Source organism: Phaseolus vulgaris, chromosome 9 (genome assembly GCF_051622355.1).
Source record: "Phaseolus vulgaris cultivar YP4 chromosome 9, ASM5162235v1, whole genome shotgun sequence".
Classification (NCBI taxonomy): domain Eukaryota; kingdom Viridiplantae; phylum Streptophyta; class Magnoliopsida; order Fabales; family Fabaceae; genus Phaseolus; species Phaseolus vulgaris.
This window is the reverse complement of record NC_143506.1, coordinates 3,168,963-3,191,573: the sequence shown is the minus strand read 5'-3', so window position 1 is coordinate 3,191,573 and position 22,611 is coordinate 3,168,963. Positions and strand designations below refer to the sequence as shown.

The window sequence follows — 22,611 nt, the reverse complement described above, 5'->3', positions numbered from 1 at the left end:
AATGTGCTTAGTTCTTGAGTGCTGAATATGATTTTTGGTAAGATTGATGGCACTTATGTTGTCACACATCAAGGGAACCTTGCTAATCTTTAATCCAAAGTCTGCAAGTTGTTGTTTAAGCCAGAGAATTTGTATTCAACCTCTGCAGTAGAGAGAGCCACACAAGCTTGCTTCTTACTATGCCATGAGATGAGACTTGAACCAAGAAGATGGCAAGTGCCACTTGTGCTTTTTCTGTCCAGCTTACATCCTGCAAAATCAGAATCTGAATAACCAAATAAATGTATAGGAGAGTGAGAAGGATACCATAGACCAACATTTGTTGTTCCTTTGAGATATTTCAGAATCCTTTTTGCAGCTTTGAAGTGGGATTCCTTTGGATTTTCTTGATATCGTGCACAAAGACATACCGTAAACATTATATCCGGTCTACTTGCTGTGAGATAGAGCAAAGAGCCAATCAAACCTCTATATTTTGTTTGATCTACCCCTTTTCCAGCAGCATTTGCATCCATATAGCAACTTGAGGGCATAGGTGTGCTTGCTTCCTTGCAACTTTCCATTTCAAATTTCTTGAGAATTTCTTTACAATACTTTGATTGACATAAAAAGATTCCATCCTTTGTTTGCTTGACCTGCAATCCAAGAAAGAAAGAAAGTTCTCCCATCATAGACATTTCAAACTCACCTTTCATAGCTGCCACAAATTCTTCACACAAACTATCTTGTGTAGCACCAAAGATGATGTCATCAACATAGATTTGCACAAGGATAATTTCAGAATTTGACTTCTTGATGAAGAGAGTCTTGTCAATCATTCCTCTTTCATAACCATGTGATAGAAGGAAGTTGATAAGTCTTTCATACCACTGCCTTGGAGCTTGCTTCAACCCATACAAAGCCTTTTTCAGCTTGAAGACATGATTAGGGTGTTGATGATCTTCAAAGCCAGGTGGTTGATCCACATACACTTCCTCATTGATGTAGCCATTGAGAAAAGCACTCTTGACATCCATTTGAAAGATTTTAAATCCACTCACACATGCAAAAGCTAGCAGCAACCTCACAACTTCCAATCTTGCAACAGGAGCAAAGGTTTCCCCATAGTCAATTCCCTCCTCTTGATTGTAGCCTTTGGCCACTAGCCTTGCCTTGTTCCTTGTGATCATACCATCCTCATCCAGTTTGTTTCTGAAGACCCTTTTCGATCCAATGATGTTCATCTCAATTGTTTTAGGGACAAGAAACCATACCTCATTTCTTGCAAACTGATTCCGCTCTTCATGCATAGCTTCAACCCACTTTTCATCCTTGAGAACTTCCTCAATTGACTTTGGTTCAATTTGAGAGACAAAAGCAATGTGCCTGCAAAAGTTTGAGATAGAGCTACGTGTAGAAACACCCTCCTTTATCTGCCTAATGATGTTCTCCACTGACAGATCTATAGGAATCCTCCATTCTTTGGGCAACTCACTCTGCTGCAGAATTTCAATCGGTTGTTTCAAGCAATCAACCGGTTGTTTTTCTGCACAGAAGTCCAACTTCTCCAAACTGATGTTCTGCTCATCCTCTTCAACACTGTTCTTTGAGATTTGAATGCTCTTGTGATCCACTTCATCAAAGACCACATGAACAGACTCTTCTACAATCATTAGCCTTTTGTTGTAGATCCTATATGCATGACTATTTAGGGAATAGCCAATAAAGATTCCATGATCAACTTTTTCATCAAATTTCCCTAGGTTTTCCTTTCCATTGTTTAGAACAAAACAACTGCAACTAAAAACTCTAAGGTGATTGATGTTTGGTTTCCTTCCTTTGAAGAGTTCATAGGAGTCTTCTTCAAGATTGGCCTTATTAGCACTCTATTCATCACATAGCAAGAGGTGTTAACAAAATCAACCCAAAAGTACTTGGGTAGAGAAGATTCACTTAGCATTGTTCTTGCTAATTCTTCAAGGGATCTATTCTTCCTTTCCACTACACCATTCTGTTGTGGAGTTCTTGGAGCTGAGAAATTGTGCAGAATTCCCATCTTTTCAAAGAATTTTCTGAATTTCTCATTTGAAATTCCCCACCATGATCACTTCTTATTGAGCCAATGTTGCTGTTCTTTGTGTTTTGCAACCTTCTAGCAAGCTTCTTGAAGGCAGAGAAGGCATCACTCTTTGATTCCAAGAAGAGAGTCCAAGTGAACCTAGAAAAATCATCCACAATAACAAGAGCATAATAGTTGCCACCAAGGCTCATGGTTCTTGAAGGTCCAAATAGATCCATGTGAAGTAGCTCAAGGGGTTTTAAGGAAGAAACAACATTTTTTTATTTTAAAAGAATTTTTCACTTGTTTGCCCTTTTGGCAAGCTTCACAAATGTGATCCTTCTCAAACTTGAGCTTGGGCAACCCAATCACAAGATCTTTAGATATTAATTTGTTTAAGTGATTCATGTGAATGTGAGCAATTCTTCTATGCCATAGCCAAGACTCATCATGCTTAGAAAGAAGGCAACCAATAGAACAAGGAGAAGAGATATCCAAGAGATAAACATTGTTGATTCTCTTACCAATCAACATTACCTCTTTTGAGTTGGGAAGACATATTTCACATGTGTTTGTCTTGAAGATCACTTGATATCCTTTGTCACACAGTTGGCTAATGCTTAGCAAGTTGTGCTTTAAGCCTTCTACATAAAGAACATCATGGATGATCAAGATATCTTTGTCTCCTATGGATCCTCTTCCAAGAATCCTTCCCTTGTTGTTGTCTCTATAGGTTACATGACCTTCTTGCTTAAAGAAGATGCTTAGAAACTTTGATTTATCCCCAGTAATGTGCTTTGAGCACCCACTGTCCAGATACCATTGCTGCATGCTTTCCTTCAAGGTTTCCTACAAAATAGAATTTCAAGTACAAAGATTTGGTCCCCTTATGAATGTGGGTCCATTTGGTTTACATTCATCATTTGAAGTTTTACAACATTTGGGAATCCACTTCATAAAACCTCTAGGAACTGCATATTTCCTGATTTTACAGAATCTGACAGAATGGTCTCTTTTCATGCAATAAAAACATGTAACAACCGGTTGTTTCGACAGATCAATCGGTTGTTTTTCTAGCAGTTTCGAAAATGACTTTGAAAATTTATCTTGCTTGTTCTGTGGATTAAAACCTAATTCTGCTTTTCCAAAAACACAGTTTTGAGATGCCAAGACATTCTCAAAGTTGGATTGACCTTTTGAAAGCTTATCCACAATTTTAACAAGATAATGCATTTTCTTTTCAAGATTTTCACAATTTTCACAAATAAGAGTGTCACACTTGCAAGAAGAGTTTTTATAAACGATTTCAAGGTTTTCAAAATCTGTTTTTGAATTTTCCAATTCTTCTTCTAGTGTTTTGACTCTGTTTTCAAGCCAGTTGTTCATTCCCTTTAACCGGTTGTTCAAGAGGGCCAATCGATTAGCGTCTTCATGTGTTTCTTGAAAAGCTTGAAGCAACTGACTGTAATTTTCAGCATTTTGAAGAATTAGAGGAACTTGCACTGCTTGAATCATCTTCCTTTTTGGCCATGAAGCAGAGTTTGAGGCTTTTCCGATTTTGCCTCCTTTTCCTTCTTGCTTGACTTCTTGTCTTTACTTCCTTTGATTCAGTGATGTTTCCATGAGTAGCTTTGAGTGTGTCCCACATTTCTTTGGCAGATTTGCATTCTGATATCCTGAAAAATTCATTAGAATCCAGTGTAGAAGCTATTATGTTTTGGGCAATACAATCAAGCTTGGCCATCTTACATTCTTCATTGGTTCATTGGGACCAAGGTTTTTTAATAAAAGATCCATTATTTTTAAGCTTTGGAATGAAAGGGCCATTTTTGATTGAATCCCAAATTCCTTGATCAATGGATTCAACAAAGATTTTCATTCTAGCTTCCCAATACTTATAATTCAAACCACAGAATAAAGGTGGTTTGTTGATTGAAACACCTGAAATTAAAGAGTTTAAGGAAGAGAGAAATGCACAAACAGTTTATACTGGTTCACTCTTAACCCAAGAGCTACATCCAGCTTCCCAGAAACCACTGTGGAATCCACTAGGTAATCAAATCCAAATTACATACACACACCACCAAAGAAGTGACCTTGATCCCCTCAAGACACACACTTCCTTTGGCTCAGCACATACACCACCAAGAATGTTGATCTTGACAACCTCAAGAGCACACAACCCTTCTTGGCTTTACAACACCAGAATGTACACAAATTACAGAACGAATTACACTGTTACAGAATCAACTGAAATCAATACAGAGTAATCCTATTCCACTTCTCTCTTGAATAACCAAAGCTCAAGTTCAAACTCAAAAAGATTAAAAAACTCTTTGAAAAACTCAAATATGTTTTTCTTTTATTGTTGTTTGTTATAAAACATTAACAAACTATTTATTTTATTCAAATCTTGGTCAAAACATTTAAAGCAGGAGCGTATTCAGTTATGAAATCAATTAAAGCTCTTTTAACAAACAAAACTGTTTTCTGTTAGGATTCCAAACAAACAATCGATTGAAATAGCGAATCAATCGGTTGTTTGGATTTGATAGCAAGTAAACCATCCAAAACAGTTTTCAAACTTTTTCAAAAACACCTAAGTATAAAACAATCGGTTGTTTCGACAAAACAACAGGTTGTTTTTCACTTAGTTTGAAAAACACTTTAAACTTAAAAGATTTGAAAACACTTAAGCTTTAGATTCAACAAAGAGTGGATTACAAATATAATCTACCCCATATCCTATTCTAAAGCACACCAGCAACAGCAAGCACCTCCAGCCTTCCATCAAACACAAAGGATTTGGATTCTTCAAAGCTTGAACACACTTGATTCAACACTTTGATGGGTTGGATGTGTAGGAAAGGTATGGTGTGTCTGATGGACCTGGTGAGTTGGATGAGTTGGTGGTCTGGACGTGTGGGATTGTTCCTCCCTAACAGATTCTCCAAGCTGCTGCAATAGTTTTCTATTTTGTTCTTTCAAATGAGCCACCTCATCTGCCTGTCGGCGCCACTCTTCTTCTTGCCTACGCCGATCCTCTTCGTGACGCAGTTGATCCGCTACTCCCTTCTGTCGTAGTTCCTCCATCTGGGCTTGGAGGGCCTGGATCATCACGATTTGTTCTTCCGCCATGCCATCGTTATTCGTGTTGTTCCTTGTAGATACCATCGTTGTTGACTGAGATCTTCGTGTTTGAAAGGTTGAAAAATCACCTTGTGCCCCACGGTGGGCGCCAATTGTACTTGTATGGATGATGGGGTCTAGGTAATGTTTGTCCACCGGTACACAATTCGCTGGCGTGTCGATGATCTCTTAGTTCTTTGAGGATCTTTCTTTTGCTGTATGTGCTCCGCCGGTCGGGGTTACCTGCGATTGCACTCCGACACTCAAGTCAGTGCTAGTATTTTGGTATGTTCTCTTATGATATGAAAAACGTACATTTTCCCCCTTTAGAAATTCTATTTATAGGTTGACTTAGGCCCCCACTTGTGTGGGTTATGTAATCAGTTCACCCAGACGTGTGTAGTGGTCCTCAGAACGTGTGTAGTGGCTTCCTGATATCATGGGCGTGTATCTTGAAGTATGTCTTTGACTCATTCAATGCCAATTACAACTACTTCTTTATTATGTATTTGTTATATTGTAAATGTCATTTGACTCATTCATCCGGTGTCCGACCTGTACAATTCGTTTTAAAATAGTTAATATTATTTCAAAATTATTTATGCAGTAAAATATTTAATCATATCTTTATAGCATATTATAATTGAATATAAAGTTTTGTCAAAGAAGTTATAAACATTAATATAGCATATATACTATTACCTATATAATTGACTGTAATTCTTTATGTTAACATTACTATAATATATATTTCACTTAAAAAATATATTACTATAATTCATTTATATTAACTCATTACAAAAATTTAATTATATCTCTACAACATACTATGATTGAATTTTTTTTTCATAAATGTCAAAATAATTAAATATATATAACATTACTTGGTAAAAATATTAATGAGTAATTGTTTTCACATCAACTCGTATGAGGTAGCATGGTTAGAATCAATCACCGCACTCCATGTATTGTTCGTTGTCGAGAGCTAAGAAATGACCTAATTTCTAGGAATCTTCAACACACCCCTCATACCGAGAGTGACAACTCCTACGTGAGACTGTATATTTATGGGTAATCCGATAACTTCTCGATAGTGGATTATAATGAGTCTAACAAACTCTCGTTATAATAGAATTTAAATGGTTATAAAACTGGTTTATAAGGTAAGGTTTACACCCACTTATATACTATGATGTGAGAGTATTGAGTGTATCAGAACAGACAAAGAAAATACGTCCGCATCTCACATCAATTAAGAGTTGTGATCAATGACACTCTAAATACATTTTATTCCTTAACCCACAAATTATGTTTTAAAGACAAAACTAGGACAATTCCAAAATATAAAATATATTGAATGCGATGATTAATCTTCATCATATTATCTAAATAAATTTGAATCCAAACAATAATATAATTATAACATGATAATATAAGTCTAACATCAAAATTGATTACTCTGTAACATTTAAAAAATGTTAATCATATATTGTTTTTATTTTAAATTTTAGAGAATAACATGCAGACGGGACTTCACATATTCATTAATAGATATAAATTATTTTATTAATTATTACTGAAATTACAGACATTATGTTAAAAAAGTTATATACTACTTTATTTTTTAATACACTAAAATTTAATAATTATATTAATTTCAGTTATATTTTTAAAATAATATATATTATAAAATATAAAACAGAAATGTGTAAATATATTTTTTGGATATACTATTTATATCTTTAATACTTTTTTGTTATTATTATTTAATAATTTTTTTTTACATTGGTAATTACCCTTCATATGAGTTCTATATACTGTTAGGAGTATTAGAGTTAATTATAAAATATATCCAACAGAGGATTATTTATTCGAATTAGGGTGTTGTGATTTTAAATTGTAATAAAGAAAAATTAGAAAAATATGTTTTCTAAAAAAAAACAGTTAGAAAACGAATTCTTTATTGATGACTACAAACTGTGTTTACCTATCCGTTTAAATTTGTTTTTATAATTATATATAAAAGCATTAAATGTTTTCAGTTTTAATATTTAAAATATTTACTTATGCATGCATAATAATTATGTAATTAATATTTTTTAAATAAATTTAAATATTTATAAGTTAGCACATTTTTAAATAACATGAAAGTATTAAAAAATTATGAACATGTCTGTTAAAATAAATAAAATGTTATATTTTTAATATCCTATTAATTATGTCATTATGATTTTATATTAAAATTTATTTTATAAGAATGTTATAATTTTTATTTTATTTTTATAATTTTGTTGTGAATTTAAAATAATAATCTTTATCAATATGTATAATATGCTTTCATTATAATAACTATTTGTTTTGATTGTAAACAAGTTATCATCATAATATTATGATTACTATTATTTCACAATCTATCTTGTGAAGTATTAGACGTGAATTGAAATAAATATTAACATTAAAATTTTAATTTTATATTAAAAAAAATGAAATTTCTTTAACTTATAACCATAGATAGATAGATTATTTAGAATCAGTATTATTAAATCAATAACATAATTTATTAACTATTAAATCAGTATTCTTTTTCTTATGCAAATAAATATTAATATTAATCATTGTTACTTGAAAAGTATTTAATAATATATAATATTAATACTTATGGACTATTAAATACTAATATTTATTTTATAAATAAAATATTAGTAATTTATATCTGTTTAGTATTATTTATACAGTAATTTTTTAATTATATTATATAATATTGGTATTAGGTATTTTAAATAAAAATATCTTATATACATATATAAACAGTATAATAGGTATTATATTTACCAGTTTTTTGGGTATAATTATAGTTACCAATATGAAAACATTTAATAATATAATACATTATTATTAATTACCCATCAATAATAATTTATTAGCCATTGATAAAATAGTGATAAATGAAATTATTCTAATATTATTTACACAGGAAAATGTATTTAATTATTCAATATACTATTAAATTTTGCTATAAAAAATATTATATATAATAAAAATTATATTAAGTATTATAATTATTTAATTATTTATATTTTTAAATATATTTATAATATACTATATTTGAGTATAATATTTTTCAGAAATATTAACTTCTGGTTTTGTCAACTCACTTTGCAAATTCCATTTTTCAGAAATATTAACATTAATTCTAGTAAAATTAGTGAAGAATAATAAAACTATATAAATATATAACAACTTTGTGAATTTTAATTACATCTTTAAACAAATTTGTTTTCTAAGTACTTCTAAGGAAAAAGTTCTATTAAAAATAATTTGTAAAATTTTTATAAATAATTTTAATTTAAGTAAAAACCTATTTGATTTAATTTTCTTATAGGATGTTAAATATAAAGTTGAGAGAGAGAGGGAGAAAATGGACAGATGTGAAGAAGAGCAGCAGTGTATGAACAGGATAAGCTTATCAAAACTGAATCTCATTCTTTGATTTATGAGAAGAGCAGCAGTGTATGGGGTTCATTTATGAGGAACATTTAGTGGATTTTGAAATTTGAATTTGAATTGTGTAGATGTACTATGAAAGTAGAAAAAAGATGATGATTGTATTGTATTGAGGGTGTAGAGAGAGAGAGAGGTTAGGATTTATGAAGTTAGCAGTTATGATAAGGCATACCATAATAGGATCACCCTAGGGGTTATATTAACCTCAGTTCAAACAAATGTTCAAATTGCAGCTCTTCAATCTGCACTGAGACCTAAACATGAGCATGTCCGGATCTGACATGGTAACCAGGGAGCAATTCACGATTGGGATGCACAACCCTCACAACCCGCACAACCCTCAATCCCAACCGCAACAACCACAACAACAACCTCAACTTCATCAAAACATGCGTATGGACTATGCTGCTGCTGACGAGGCCGATGTTTTCGCCGCACCTACCATCAACATCAACGGCGGAGAATCCTCTCCAGGGGCTGTGCCTCCGGGCTTGGGCCTGGGCCAGGCCCATCCCCAGGCCATGATGGGTAACTCCACTGAGTCACTCAAGAGAAAGAGGGGAAGGCCCAGGAAATACGGGCCTGATGGTGGCATGGCCTTGAGCTTGAACACCACACCTCCTTCCGGTGGCTCCGCGGTGCCTGTTGGCCATTCCGGTGGGGCATTCCCGGCGGCTCCTCTCTCTGATTCTGCCTCAGCCGGTACTGGTACTGGGAAGCGCAGGGGCAGACCTCGTGGTTCTGTTAACAAGAATAAGAAAAGCTCAAAGTTCTATGGTAACTGCTTTTTCCTTTCTCTTCAATCTTCCTCTCACTTATCTTCTTGTATGTTGTTTTATAGAGGAAGCTTTACTGTTTTATTTTTCTTTGAAAACTGTATAAACCTTCCCACCACAGCGTGTTTTTTTTTTTACTTGTTTTGTTTTCAAGGACATGTCTTATTGTTTTTTTATTTTCTTAGTTTTTGCTTCCCTCACCTTCGGGGTGTGTGTGTCTATGGAGGGGTACTTGTTATTATTATATTTGTTTATTATTTATTTATCTATATATAGGTTGGATCTATTATTCCACAGGGTTATCGGTTCCCTGATTTTCAAAATTACTCTTTTGCCCGTATGTCATGTGCTGTTGTTCCCATTTGTTCAGTGCATTTTATTCTTGTTTTCCCTGAATGTGCGATCTCTTATTTTCTGGTGTCCAATGGTATATTGGATATACACTTACTATTTTAGATTGCTGCTTTCTAATTTATATTTAATATTATTTTGAAAAAATGTGCTGGTTCGGTTCTGGGATGGTATCCTCTGATGGAATATTTGTGCAGGGCCAGGAGTTTTCTTTACTCCGCATGTCATTACCGTGAAAGCTGGAGAGGTATCTGCTTAATCTTTCAAAATGCTATCTGAAATGCGTGAACTCAATTATTTTCGTTTGTGTGGTCTTTTATTTTTCTAGATAATTTTGTTTTCTTTGTGTATGTATTTGTTCAATAACTTGAGTTCCATGCCTCTCATTAGTACACCTATATTTTAATCATAGCTGTAATTTGATTTACTTTGATGAATGTTGATATTGTGATCAATACTTTTTTTCTCTTGCTTCTTTTGGGAACTTTATTGCTAACTTAGATTAGCTATTTTGTAACTTTGTATGGATCACATAAATGGAAGATTTATATTGGAAGTGTTATTACTTGTACAAGACACCCAATGACAATTTGATCTTCAAAAGGAAGAAATGAATTATGTATATGATGCAAGTTGGTGAAACACTGAGTTTAATTATTAAATTTTTAGAGTTTATCATCCAGGCAGAGAAAGCTAATTAAGTTACTAATTCTTTTTTTAATGAACTCGGATAAACTCTCTAAAATTATAGTAAAACTTAAATAAACTCTTGAGTCGAGAAGCGGCTTAACGAGTTTGAATGTAATTTTTACCCTACTTCATTTTCATATTAAGAACTTATGTTGATGTGAATTTATATATGATTTAGTCATCTATGTAGTTTTATTTTATTTAGCTCTAGTGTACTATCACATTTATTATTGTGATTTGCTACTTTTTTTATTTTGATGTTGAAAATATTGAATTATTCCTGTGTTAAGAGTATTATGTAACAATGTTATTTATGACTTCTTAATTATTTATTGTCTTTTTGGGAGAATAAAACGGGTGGTAATCCCCGAGCATTTCTGATTGGATTCTGCTGGGACCTAATATTGTTTTTTTAATGTATATTTTGATATTCAGGATTTGTCAGCAAGAATTATGTCAATTTCCCAGAGTGGTTCAAGAAATGTTTGCATCTTAAGTGCAAATGGATCCATATCTAATGTGACACTTAGACAGCCTGCCTCGTCTGGTGGAACTGTGACTTATGAGGTTCTTCTTCGAGCCAAAATTATATATACTAGCCGCTAGGTTTATCTGTCAATTATTTTGTTACTCTAAATGTTCTGTTATTTTATTAATTGTATTTGTTTTCCTACTCCCGTGATTGCTATTTATTTCATAGTTTTTTTATGTATGAAATTTGATTTTAAAAATTTGTTTCGTTAATGCCGGGAATGCCTGGCCATTGTTTAGAAAAATTTATGATCATGTCACAATAAGCTAGTTGCATGCCCATAGTGGAAAAGTAGACCTGCTCTTGTTTTTTATATATATTTTTTTTCTGGTTTTCAGGGGCGATTTGAGATCTTATCACTTGGTGGTTCTTTGTTTCTTACTGAAAATGGTGCTCACGGCGAAAGGGCCGGGGGCCTGAGTGTGTCCTTGTCAGGGCCAGATGGCCGCGTCTTGGGGGGCGGAGTGGCAGGTCTTTTGGTGGCTGCCTCCCCTGTTCAGGTGCATTTTCTTTATTGATTTGTGTATGTTTCATTAAAAATTATTTAAAGAAGAAAAACTGTCCACAAGTCTATAAAAAGCTCATTCTCCTTCATCTTTAAGTGCATGTTAAACCCCACGATAACATCTAGACACTTAGCTTTGCGTGTGTTTGTCAGATTGTTTGGCCTCTAAATGTGGTGTATAATTTTGCAGATTGTTTTGGCTAGTTTTGTTTCCGATGGCAAGCACTCCAAGTCTGCAAAGCGGATGAGAAATGTATCTGCCCCAGAAAAGGTTTCCACAGCTGTTGGCCAAAGCAGCTCACCATCAAGGGGCACTCTCAGTGAGTCTTCAGGTGGGGTCGGAAGTGGGAGCCCACTAAACCAAAGCACAGGAGACTGCATCAACAATATCAACAGCACCACCCCAACGCCAGGCTTTTCAGGCATGCCCTGGAAGTAAAACTTGACTCTTCTCTCATCACTGTTTTCTGTAGTGTCACATCAAGTTCTACTCACTTGTGATGGTATTACTTTTGTGTATCTTCAATGCTTTAAGCTTTGAAGTGCGCCTGTTACATTAATTGTGTAATATTAGTTGGAGGATTAGCATTTGAGGGATAAAGCATGTGGTCTCGTAGCTTAATTTGGTTAGATATTGCGACATATATTAGTGTATGTGCACTTGGGTGATTCAAGAGGTTCTGGCAGGATGTAGTTGTGTTCTAGAATCGTGGGTAGGATCATGATTAGATGGCGGGGATTTTCTCATCTGTTTGTTGTAATTTATTGTCGGTCCATGTGCCCAAACTTTCTCCTCCGCCCTAGTTGTTTGGTGGTAATAATACTTAATCTAGTTAGTCTTTCACCCTATCTTCGTCTTTCACTAGGCTGTTATATTGTTTATTTTATACTTTTTCCTATTCTGTTTACATTAGTCATGATTGACAAACATTTTCCTGCATAACATCATTAAAAACTAAGGCCGTTTGTTTAAGCTTTAAAAAATGGGCAATTTGAAGTTGTGTAAAGAATATTTGTTTTGGAAAATTATAAAAAAAAATGTATATTTTTTGAAAGTACAGTTCTTTTTCATTTCACAAAATTTGTTCGAAATCATTTGAAATATGTTTACATCTTTAAAAGCTGATATTATTTCAAATTTAAGATTTTCTAATGTAATGAATGTTAACAAAGGGGCCCTCATTTTGTTAGATCGATAGGGCATTTGTAGTAGTATAATCTATCTATGACATGACCTAATAGAGTTAAACTTCATTTACACCTTTAACTGCAGATATTTGTAGAAACTTTTCATCCAAAATGGAATAATGAAAAGCCGCATTAATATGGAAAAGGCCACATTGGCTCAAGGGAATATAATGTTAAGAGTCAATCATTTTATTATCCCATAGAAAAGGTTACATTGTTTGATTGTTTCTATGGACAAGCTGAAATAAGCAGACAGTGAGAATGGAGTAGTAGAAGGAAACAAATTGAGAGAGAAGAATGGATATTTTTTATCTATTTCTTCTTGGTAGGATAAGAAGCCATCTTATAGATTCCACAGATTCCCTCGGGCTTTCCGATGTTTCTCCTCATCCTTACGTACCCTTTCTCTCCCCACTTAGATCCCCATGAATTTTTCACTGTGATATAATCCACGCCTTTCGAAGTTCCGTATCCAACAGCTGCCACTCCGTGATCTAAGTCACTTCCGCAATGTCCATCGAAAACACCCTGAATATAGCAATCAATTAAGCACACTGTATTAAAATTAGTTTCTTCTATATACAAAATAGCCATATTTGCCACAACAATAACACTTAGTTTATAATTTAACGTACCCCACTGTAAAATTGGAAGTCTCTGCTTGAAGCCTCTATGGCCACACTGAGGGGTTGGTTCGCAAGAGCCTTCAATAGGCTCTGTTCATTGTTTTGAGGCACGTCATGGTACCCGCTAATCGTGACAACTTCAGTTTCCTCCTGGCGATGGAACAGGTGAAAGAAGTTTAGCTTATATATGTTATGTTATATTGGACTGGATCTATCTGATAGAGATGTTAGACTTGAATTTTGTTTAGCTTACCTTTGTCATCTCGCAAGTACCTTCCTCCATAATGTAAGGATAGTCTTCCTCCTTGTGGAGTCCACCGTTTTCTACTATAAAAGAGAATGCATAGTCCATGAGACCCCCATTGCAACCGCTGTTGTAAGTTCTGTCACAGTCAATCAATTCTTGCTCAGACAATGATGTTAAATTTCCCGTCACAATTTGGTTTATTCCTTCAACCGCTGCAACAGTGGAAAATGCCCAGCAGCTGCCTGCAACAATCAACATGGTAACCATCTCATTAATGGCTAGATGATTTCATATGGAGCTGTTAATCTCTGTTTGACACGGATTAATATTGTATCCCATAGAAATTAGCTAGAATCTCAAACAATATAATAATTTATTGAGTAAGACCATGAATAATAATTACGATACTTACCACATGACCCTTGGTTCTTGACTTGGGTTACAGCACCTTTCTTTCTCCAGTCCACTGACTTTGGCAATTCAATATCTTTGTAAGAGAACTCTTCTGGGGATTCTCTCCTTCTAGAGTAGTCAACCTTAAGCCCCAGATATTTGTTCTTAAACTCTTGGTGGCTCAAATCAGCAAACTCATTCAACCCAAGCCAGTAGTTGCTGATCACGTTGTTTCTCTCATCTATGTGCTTTAAGTTGTCCTTGAAAATCTCGAACCTTAGCAGCTTCTCCTCAATGCCCTCGTAAATCTTGCCGTGTCTAGACATCCATGATTCAAAGAGCTCAATGAGCTTATCCATGGACTTTAAGTCCTCGGATGAGTAGCCCACAATGGAGAAATCGCGTCCAAAAGCCAAAGACAAGAATATGCAGAAGGAGCAGGCAAGGACAAGTAAATTGGAGGAGGAGAAAGCCATGGCTAAAGTTGTTGAAATGTGAATACTAGAGAGAAGTGAATAGGTAAGGGATGAAGAGGAATGGAGAAAGAGAGCATTATATATATAGGTTGTGTGGGCTTTTAGATGTTGGAATTGTTATACCATGATATGAGTAGTAGGCTTCAAGCATGCAATAAGTTCTTTTAACGTGGCTTTACATCAAAGCATAATAATCTATTACATGCCGTAATTGTGTGGCAGAAGATAGTGGATATCATAGAATATTTATTTCGGTGCAGTAGGAGAACTTTCATTTACTTAAGGTGAATTAATGGACTTAAACCAAGCTGAAAATATTCACATACTGTATATTTTACTTATGTTTCTGTCCACTAGATTAATACAAGAAAAAGACTTCAAACATTGACAGAACACGTATATAAATAAAAAAAAAATATGTATCTTTCTGGTGAAAGGTGAAAAATAACGTGTTAGAAGGATTACTTGGTTGAGATTTTTCTTTAAAAGAACGACAACTGTATTTAAAATTTTCCACAATAAAGTTGAAAGAAAAGAGTAGTCCTTGTTTATGCCCCTAAAATTTACACTACCAATGATTTTCAATTTCAAACAGATATTTACGGACATATATGTATATGCTAATGCAGTAACAACGAGTGTAATTTAATAAAGTGAAAATCATATATATATATATATATATATATATATATAATTAAAATAAAAGTTAGGTCATTATCAAAACAAGTTCTTAAAACTATCAAGCACGTTAGTTTTTAATATTTATGCAAAATAAATTCTTAAGAGTCTACAATTCAAGTTCATGATCTCGAGTTTCACGATGATACATCATGTTAATATACTGTAGTGTTAATAAAACTGTTATGTAAAGAGAACTATGTCAATAATAATAGTATACTTCAATAATGTTACATCATTCTGAACAAGGATATATATAGATAAAAAAACTAATGTAGTGGTACGACTGGACGATCCAGTGAGTCGGTCAGTACTCGAGCTAAGTCACTGCCTAAGAAATGACGACGCGGTCACGTGGCCGACTGACCCTTAACGTTTAGTCAATGGTTGACCAAGTCAGCAGGGTTAATCCGTAGTTAATGATTGTTTAGCGCAACTCTAAACACGAACCAATTCCCTAATTCGGCCCATCAATGAAGACCCATTAAGGTAATATAAATAACACGCATTTCAAGGACAAAGGTATGTCATTATTTATGGTACTCTGACACCCGAGTGCTAACACCCCGACTGACTTGAGCGTTAGAGTGTCTTCTGCAGGTACCAACCCCACTTGTGGAGCCAGACGACCGAGAGGAGGAAGGTGTAATAGGACTGGGAGCATCGTAGACCGACCGAAGGTGGAAGCAGGAACAATCGTTTTCTAGGCCCCAAACTCATTCGAGACCAATTAACAATAGGGATGCTAACAATTAAATCAATCTTTTAACTAAAGAAGAGAATGATTTGAATGTGAGAAATCTCTTATTGAAGAATTAAGTCAGCAACTTAGGGAAATTTGATTTCAAAGTTGTCAATTAGATAAATGATTGCTGAAAGAGGATGACAAAAAAGATATACTCGTAAGTCTGCATTTAGTTTGTTACAAAACAATCTAATTGGAGATGACAACCCATGGTGCTTTGGTACCTCTTTTGCTTCCTGGAAATTCTTATATGAGTAGGGAGCATGCTCTGAAAGCTTCTATTCCTGTTCTAAATTCTATGCTGTTTCTTTTTTCTTGGTTATGCAAAATTGAAGTATCATGTGTGATCTGCTATGACTGGACTGAGATTTATGGTTATATAATTTTTTGGGGGGTCTAAGTGAGACCTAATTTTTGTTGGATCTTTAGTGTATACATAAAGTAGGGTTGGAGAACACATACTCTTTCACTTTAATTCAATTTATTTATTATTGTTGTTAAAAATAATTAGACCATCGATTAACATGAATTGTAAGGATCTAGAAAATAACCTTAGAGTAGAAGTGATATATTTTAAATGATACCTGAATATTTTATTATTAAAATGAAAATGACATATAAATAGAAAATTCAGTTATTCAGGTTTCATTTTAAAATAACCACCATCTCTCTAAAAGTTTCCCTTTTCATTTCTCTCCCTTCTCTCTAAGATTCTGACCTCCTCGTTCATCTGTTCGACGATCAGAGTACGCCATTACACTCCTGGCAGCAAAGACTACAAGACTGCCCGATCAAAATCTCTGATAGAGTAAGTTTATTTTCGTACCCTTTTCCTTTCCTCTCCTTCTCTCTATGATTCTGACATCCTCAGCTATTAGTTTGACGATCGGAGTCTGCCATTGAACTCCTGCCAATGAACTCTACAAGATTGCCCGATCAAAATCCTAAATAGAGTAAGTTCATTTTTGGCCCTTTTCTTTGAGTCAAATTTTGAACTTGATAGGTTGTCTACATGAGTTTTACATGTGACTCTTTTAGCTTTAGGGTTAATCTCTGTTAACTCAAGGTCCTAGTTATATAGTTAGATTTTGATTAGGACTCTGTGGTGCAGGTTAATTACCTTTAAGCTTTTGGGTAGGTTTGGAGCTCTTGGTGAGCATCAACTAAAGTTCAGGTAAGGGAAGCTAGTCTTATTATTTTCAATAAAACCCTAGGTTAGAAGATTCTGGATGTGGAGGTGACGTGGTCACCAATTCTAATTGTTTTTGCTTGCATGATTGTAGTAAAGTAATATATTGACTGGAATGGTTGATTTTGAATCTGTTATGGGAATAATTTGTTGAAAACTGTTTGTGATTGAGAATTGAAAGTGTTGTGTGATTTCAGATGATGATTGATTTAAAGAGCATATATTTGGAATTAATTATGTGTTTTAAGTAAAGTTTGAGATATATTTGGATTGTTTAGAAAGTTTATATATATGAAGTGATTGAGTGGTGCATTGATATGTTAAATGATGTATGTAATGAGGTTAAAGTGTGATCAAGACGTAGTATTTTCAGGAAAGGAAATACCATGTTGAGATTGTTATTAGGGTGTATTGATTTGTGAGTGTCCTGTGAATGAGACGATCCTGACTCTACTGATATAATGGAATCAAATAGATGAAGTTATTCAGTTGGTGAGAGTCGAAGGAGGTCCATTGGCTGATTCTGAGGTTTGAAAGAACTGATCAGAGCACAAATGGATTTACCCTGTCATATGAAGATGATGAGATATTGAGATAATTATGTGCATGGCTGTGTGGGTTTCACAGCAGTAGTATGACAGGTGCAGGTCTCTGGATGTTAATTTCAATACACAAGTCTTCCGGAAGTAGAGTCAAGTGTCTATGTGTTGTGAGTCAGTAAAAGTCTGACATATGAAAGATGAATTTTATGAATGTAATAGACACTTGATGGTTTGAGAAATCATATGAGAATTGATGAATTATGCTTATTAATTTGAAATTTAAATTATATCAAAACTTTTTATATAGATAGCTTACCCTGTTATTTGTTTGTGTTTGTTTCTTTATCTGTGATGATCGTGTTTTACATGGGAGCAGATGAGATTTCAGGTGATAGAGCTCCTTAGTGAACAGCTGGAGAATGAGATAGTTTTATTGGAATGTTTTGTTTTGTTGTTAAAACTTTTTTATGTATATATATTAAATCCCTATGAAGAGGGATATTTCTTTTGAGATACACATATGAGAAAGTAGTATATGTTATTTGTAATTAGATATTGCGTGTTTTACTTTTATTACATTATATGTGGGTAAAATTAAGGATGTTACGAAGATAAAAATAAATATCACTGTGAAAGATTCTACGAGTAATGAAAAAAATATGAAATAGAAATCTACTATTTGTAATTTCATAGACCCTTAATAGCCTAGTTATTTGGAGCTAATCTATTTAGTTTTTCACTCTATCTTCTCAGATTTTTCGCAGTTTTATGATGATTAATTACATTAAATAAGTGGGGGTTTGTTGGTCAAAATAGAGTAGCAGGAGTTCTTTATTATATTTCCTATTCTACTAAATTAATTAGATTCTTAACCATATTCCTGCATAAATTTATGAAAATTACGACTCATTTTTAAGCATTTTGAACATGTAATTTTAAAGTTGCATAAAGACATTATTTATTTATTTAGAATATGTTCCTAGTAGGGAGATGGAACCTAGAGAACTATTGAAGTCTTCTTCTCCTTCCTTCGGTCGGTTAGGTGACTGGGTGATGAGCTGGGATTCTTCTCGTCTTCCTGCTTCTCCTTCGGCATTCGGTCTTGGGTGAACACCGGATGGTGGGGTACCTGCGAAGGCACTCCGACGCTCAAGTCAGTAAAGCGGGTGGTCAGCTCTGAGGTAGGTGAACAGTAATAAATGATATACCTTACTCCTTGGGATGTGTGCTATTTATATTATTCTAATGGGTCTACCTTGTTGGGCCCGTTTATCGAGGTGGATACCACTTAGGGTTGCGTTACCTAATTCTTAATGATGGATTAGCTTTACTAATCTTGGTTTGAGCGTTAACGGTGGCAGGGGTCGGCCGTCGGCCAAGTTAACCTGATGTGTGTCGGCCCTCGGCCAACTTCTCATGGTCTTGGCCGTCTTGGCTAGGCCTTTTAAGGTCTCGGCCAGGTAGGCAGTCAGCCCCGTCATCTCGGCCAAGTCTCTCAGGTCTCGGCCGGCTTTCTTTTAGTTTCGGTCAGGTTGACCTGGTCTCGGGCAGGGAGGCCACGGGTCGGCCTCGCCCATGCCGGTATATATATATATATATATATATATATACATATATATATATGTATATATACATATATATGAGTTTAGGGTTTAGGGTTTAGGGTTTAGGGTTTAGGGTTTAGGGTTATATATGTATATATATATATATATATATATAAACAAAGTTTTTTATAACAGTTATTTAATTTTTTTAAAATCGTTATCGTTATCTTGTAGAAGTTATTAAAAAGTAATTGTTCAAAATACTTAGAAAAATAGTTTTATTCAGGTTTTGATGTTTTACCAAATTTTAAACAAATAGTAAAAAATTTAAAAGTCATTTTTTGTTAAAAACTAAACCATCTATAAATAAACACTATAAGAAAATCATGAAATAAAAACCAATTTTTAGATACTAAAATAATTAGTTGCAATAGTAACTAAATTAGAGACCATTTTAGAAACTAAAAAAAGTTGGTTTGTAAATTAGTTTCTATTATTGTTAAATAGTTTCTAAATTGGTATCTAATTAGCAACCAAGGTTTTTGAGACCAAATTTAGAAACTAAATAATTGATAGTTAAAATCTTGATTGCTAATTAGATACTAATTTAGAATCTATTTAACAATAATATAAACTAATTTAGAAATTTTTTTTTTTTATTTCTAAAATGGTCTTTAATTTAGTTATTATTGCAACTAATTATTTTAGTATCTAAAAATTGGTTTCTATTTCATGATTTTGTAGTGAAATGTTGAAGGAATGGATTTTTTTCACTCATACTTTTGTTATTCTGTAATTTGAATATCAATTATCAGTATCTTCTTTCAGAAGTGATTCAAAGTAATTGTTCAAAATAATTGAAAATATGATTTTCTCAGGTTTTAATTTTTACAAAATCTTAAACAGATATAATAAAAAGTCCATGTTTTTTTAAAATTATATATGTTGAAACAACGGGTTTTGTCTACTGATACCATTATCCTGGTATGGATAGAGCAATAGATAACCTTTTTATGATCTGACTGTTAAAATTTTGGGTTGCATGAAACTTTTTTGTAATGTAGAATGACGAAAAAGGAAGAATCCCTGAAGGCTGAAGGAATAACGAGAAGAGTTAATGAAATTTTTATTATGATTACATTGTTTTAAAGGAAAAGGTGGAACAGACAGTAGATGAAAGTGAAGAAAATGAGAGACAGTAATGGAGTAAGCATAGAGGGAAGGTTATTATGAATCTTGTTTCTTCTTAGTTGGATAAGAAGCCATCTTGTAGATTCCACAGATTCCTTCAGCCTTTCCAATGTTCCTCCTCATTCTTATGTATCCTTTTTCTCCCCACTTAGAACCCCATGAATTCTTCACAATGATATAATCCACACCCTTAGCAGTTCCGTATCCAACAGCTGCTACACCGTGATCTAGGTCACTTCCGCAATGTCCATCGAAAACACCCTACGTTCATTTCAAAATTTGTATTAGTTGAATTCAAACTAGTTTCTCTTATAAATGAACCACCTGTTTGTAGTAGTTTTTACTGAAACATATACATACCCCGCTATAGAACTGGAAATCTCTGCCTGAAGCGTCTATGGCCACACTGAGGGGTTGGTTTGCAAGTGCTTTCAATAGGCTCTGTTCATTGTTTTGTGGCACGTCATGGTACCCGCTAATAGTAACAACTTCAGTTTCTTCCTGCCCATGAACAACCAAAAATAGGTTAATAGCCAAGTTTATCATCATCTTATAGCCAAGTTTATCATCTTGAATTACCTTTGTCATCTCGCAGCTACCTTCCTCCATAATGTAAGGATAGTCTTCCTCCTTGTGGAGTCCACCGTTTTCTGCTATAAAGGAGAATGCATAGTCCATGAGACCCCCATTGCAACCATTGTTGTAGGTTCTGTCACAGTCAATCAACTCTTGTTCAGACAATGATGTCAGATTTCCAGTCACAATCTGGTTTATTCCCTCAACTGCTACAACAGTGGAAAATGCCCAGCAGCTTCCTGAAACAACAATCAACAATTAATAGGACCATGAAGTTTGAATTTGAATTAATTCAATCCAAAAACTAGGTCATGGTGAGACTCGATTGTTGTTACAACATTTACACACACTATTTTATCTAACAAGTGAAGACCTCCTACAAATATACTTACCACATGAACCTTGGTTCTTGACTTGAGTTACCGCACCCTTCTTTCTCCAGTCCACTGACTTTGGCAATTCAACATCCTTGTAAGTGAACTCTTCTGGGGATTCTCTCCTTCTAGAGTAGTCAACCTTAAGCCCGAGATACTTGTTCTTAAACTCTTGGTGGCTCAAATCAGCAAACTCATTCAACCCTAGCCAGTAGTTGCTGCTCTCCTTGTTCCTCTCATCTATGTGCTTTAGGTTATCCCTGAAAATCTCAAACCTAAGCAGCTTCTCCTCAATGCTCTCGTAGAGCTTGCCGTGTCTTGACATCCACGATTCAAAGAGCTCAATGAGCTTATCCATGGACTTCAAGTCCTCGGATGAATAGCCCACAATGGAGAAATCGCGGGCAAAAGCCAAAGAGGCAAATAGGCAGAAGGAAGCAACAAGAAGAAGTAGCTTGGAGGAGGAGGAGAAAGCCATGGCTATAGTTGTTGAAGAGTGAGTAGAATAAGAGGGAAGGGATGAAGAAGAATGGGAGAAGAGAGGAGTATATATAGGTTGTGCAGTTTTAGATGATACTTTGAAGTAAAGTCTGTTGAGTGTTGTAGCAGGGCAGAGTGAGTAGTAGTAGTCTTCAAGTATATTTTTGTAGGTGCCTTTACATCAAAGCATAATACTAAGATAGGGTTTAGGAGAACGTTCACATATATTTTTAATATTAACTATTTAAACATGATTTATTTTTATTCTTCTTCACATAATAATTAGGAGTTTTGCGTTCTATCTCTTTATGTGTGCGACTGAGATCAATAACTTGCTTACAAATTCACCTTAGAGATAGTGTTTGACATAATTATACAAAAGAGCAAGATCAGCATATTATATATATATATATATATACACGTTTCGTTGAAATTAGTAACTAAAATAAGTGTTCTTTAATACACGGTTACATTCATTTACACTTAAATAAATTATTATTTTATATTATAATATAATATTTTATTTCAAAAATTATTTTTACTATTTTGTTATCAAAGAAACTTTATTCTTTATATATATACAAAAGTTGCCATGATATTAAAGTAATACTTTAAATGAACCTTTGTGTGAAATTATAAATTTACCCAGTTACGAAGCAAGATAGAAAATAATGAAGATAGATGAAGTGGTTGTATATTATTTAATAATAATTACAAGTTAAATAGAATGGGGGAAAATACACGTGGTTACATTTGAGACATCTTTTGAATGTAATTAAGGTTATCTCATATTTGAAGACATATTAAGGATATTTAAATTTAAATTTATGTTGTTGA

General features: G+C 34.0%; 3 protein-coding genes across 3 annotated transcripts; 1 reads left to right on the top strand and 2 right to left on the bottom strand.

Annotated features, from left to right (window-relative positions):
* Nucleotides 1–8,545: 8,545 nt before the first annotated feature.
* LOC137820905 (AT hook motif DNA-binding family protein) lies at nucleotides 8,546–12,374 on the top strand. Its single transcript, XM_068625233.2, has 5 exons — nucleotides 8,546–9,448; nucleotides 9,996–10,045; nucleotides 10,924–11,055; nucleotides 11,359–11,520; nucleotides 11,716–12,374. Exons 1-5 carry the CDS (start codon nucleotides 8,932–8,934, stop codon nucleotides 11,962–11,964), a joined length of 1,110 nt encoding a protein of 369 aa, XP_068481334.1. The 5' UTR covers nucleotides 8,546–8,931; the 3' UTR covers nucleotides 11,965–12,374.
* Nucleotides 12,375–12,881: 507 nt separating this feature from the next.
* On the bottom strand, nucleotides 12,882–14,523 carry LOC137822029 (cysteine protease XCP2). Its single transcript, XM_068626909.2, has 4 exons — nucleotides 13,999–14,523; nucleotides 13,593–13,828; nucleotides 13,349–13,489; nucleotides 12,882–13,241 (listed from the first exon to the last, which is right to left on the bottom strand). Exons 1-4 carry the CDS (start codon nucleotides 14,453–14,455, stop codon nucleotides 13,026–13,028), a joined length of 1,050 nt encoding a protein of 349 aa, XP_068483010.1. The 5' UTR covers nucleotides 14,456–14,523; the 3' UTR covers nucleotides 12,882–13,025.
* Nucleotides 14,524–20,247: 5,724 nt separating this feature from the next.
* Nucleotides 20,248–21,812, bottom strand: LOC137821872 (cysteine protease XCP2). The gene is made up of 4 exons (XM_068626664.2): nucleotides 21,313–21,812; nucleotides 20,924–21,159; nucleotides 20,705–20,845; nucleotides 20,248–20,605 (listed from the first exon to the last, which is right to left on the bottom strand). The coding sequence occupies exons 1-4, from the start codon at nucleotides 21,770–21,772 to the stop codon at nucleotides 20,381–20,383; spliced, it is 1,062 nt and encodes a 353-aa protein (XP_068482765.1). The 5' UTR covers nucleotides 21,773–21,812; the 3' UTR covers nucleotides 20,248–20,380.
* Between the last annotated feature and the right edge of the window lie 799 nt (nucleotides 21,813–22,611).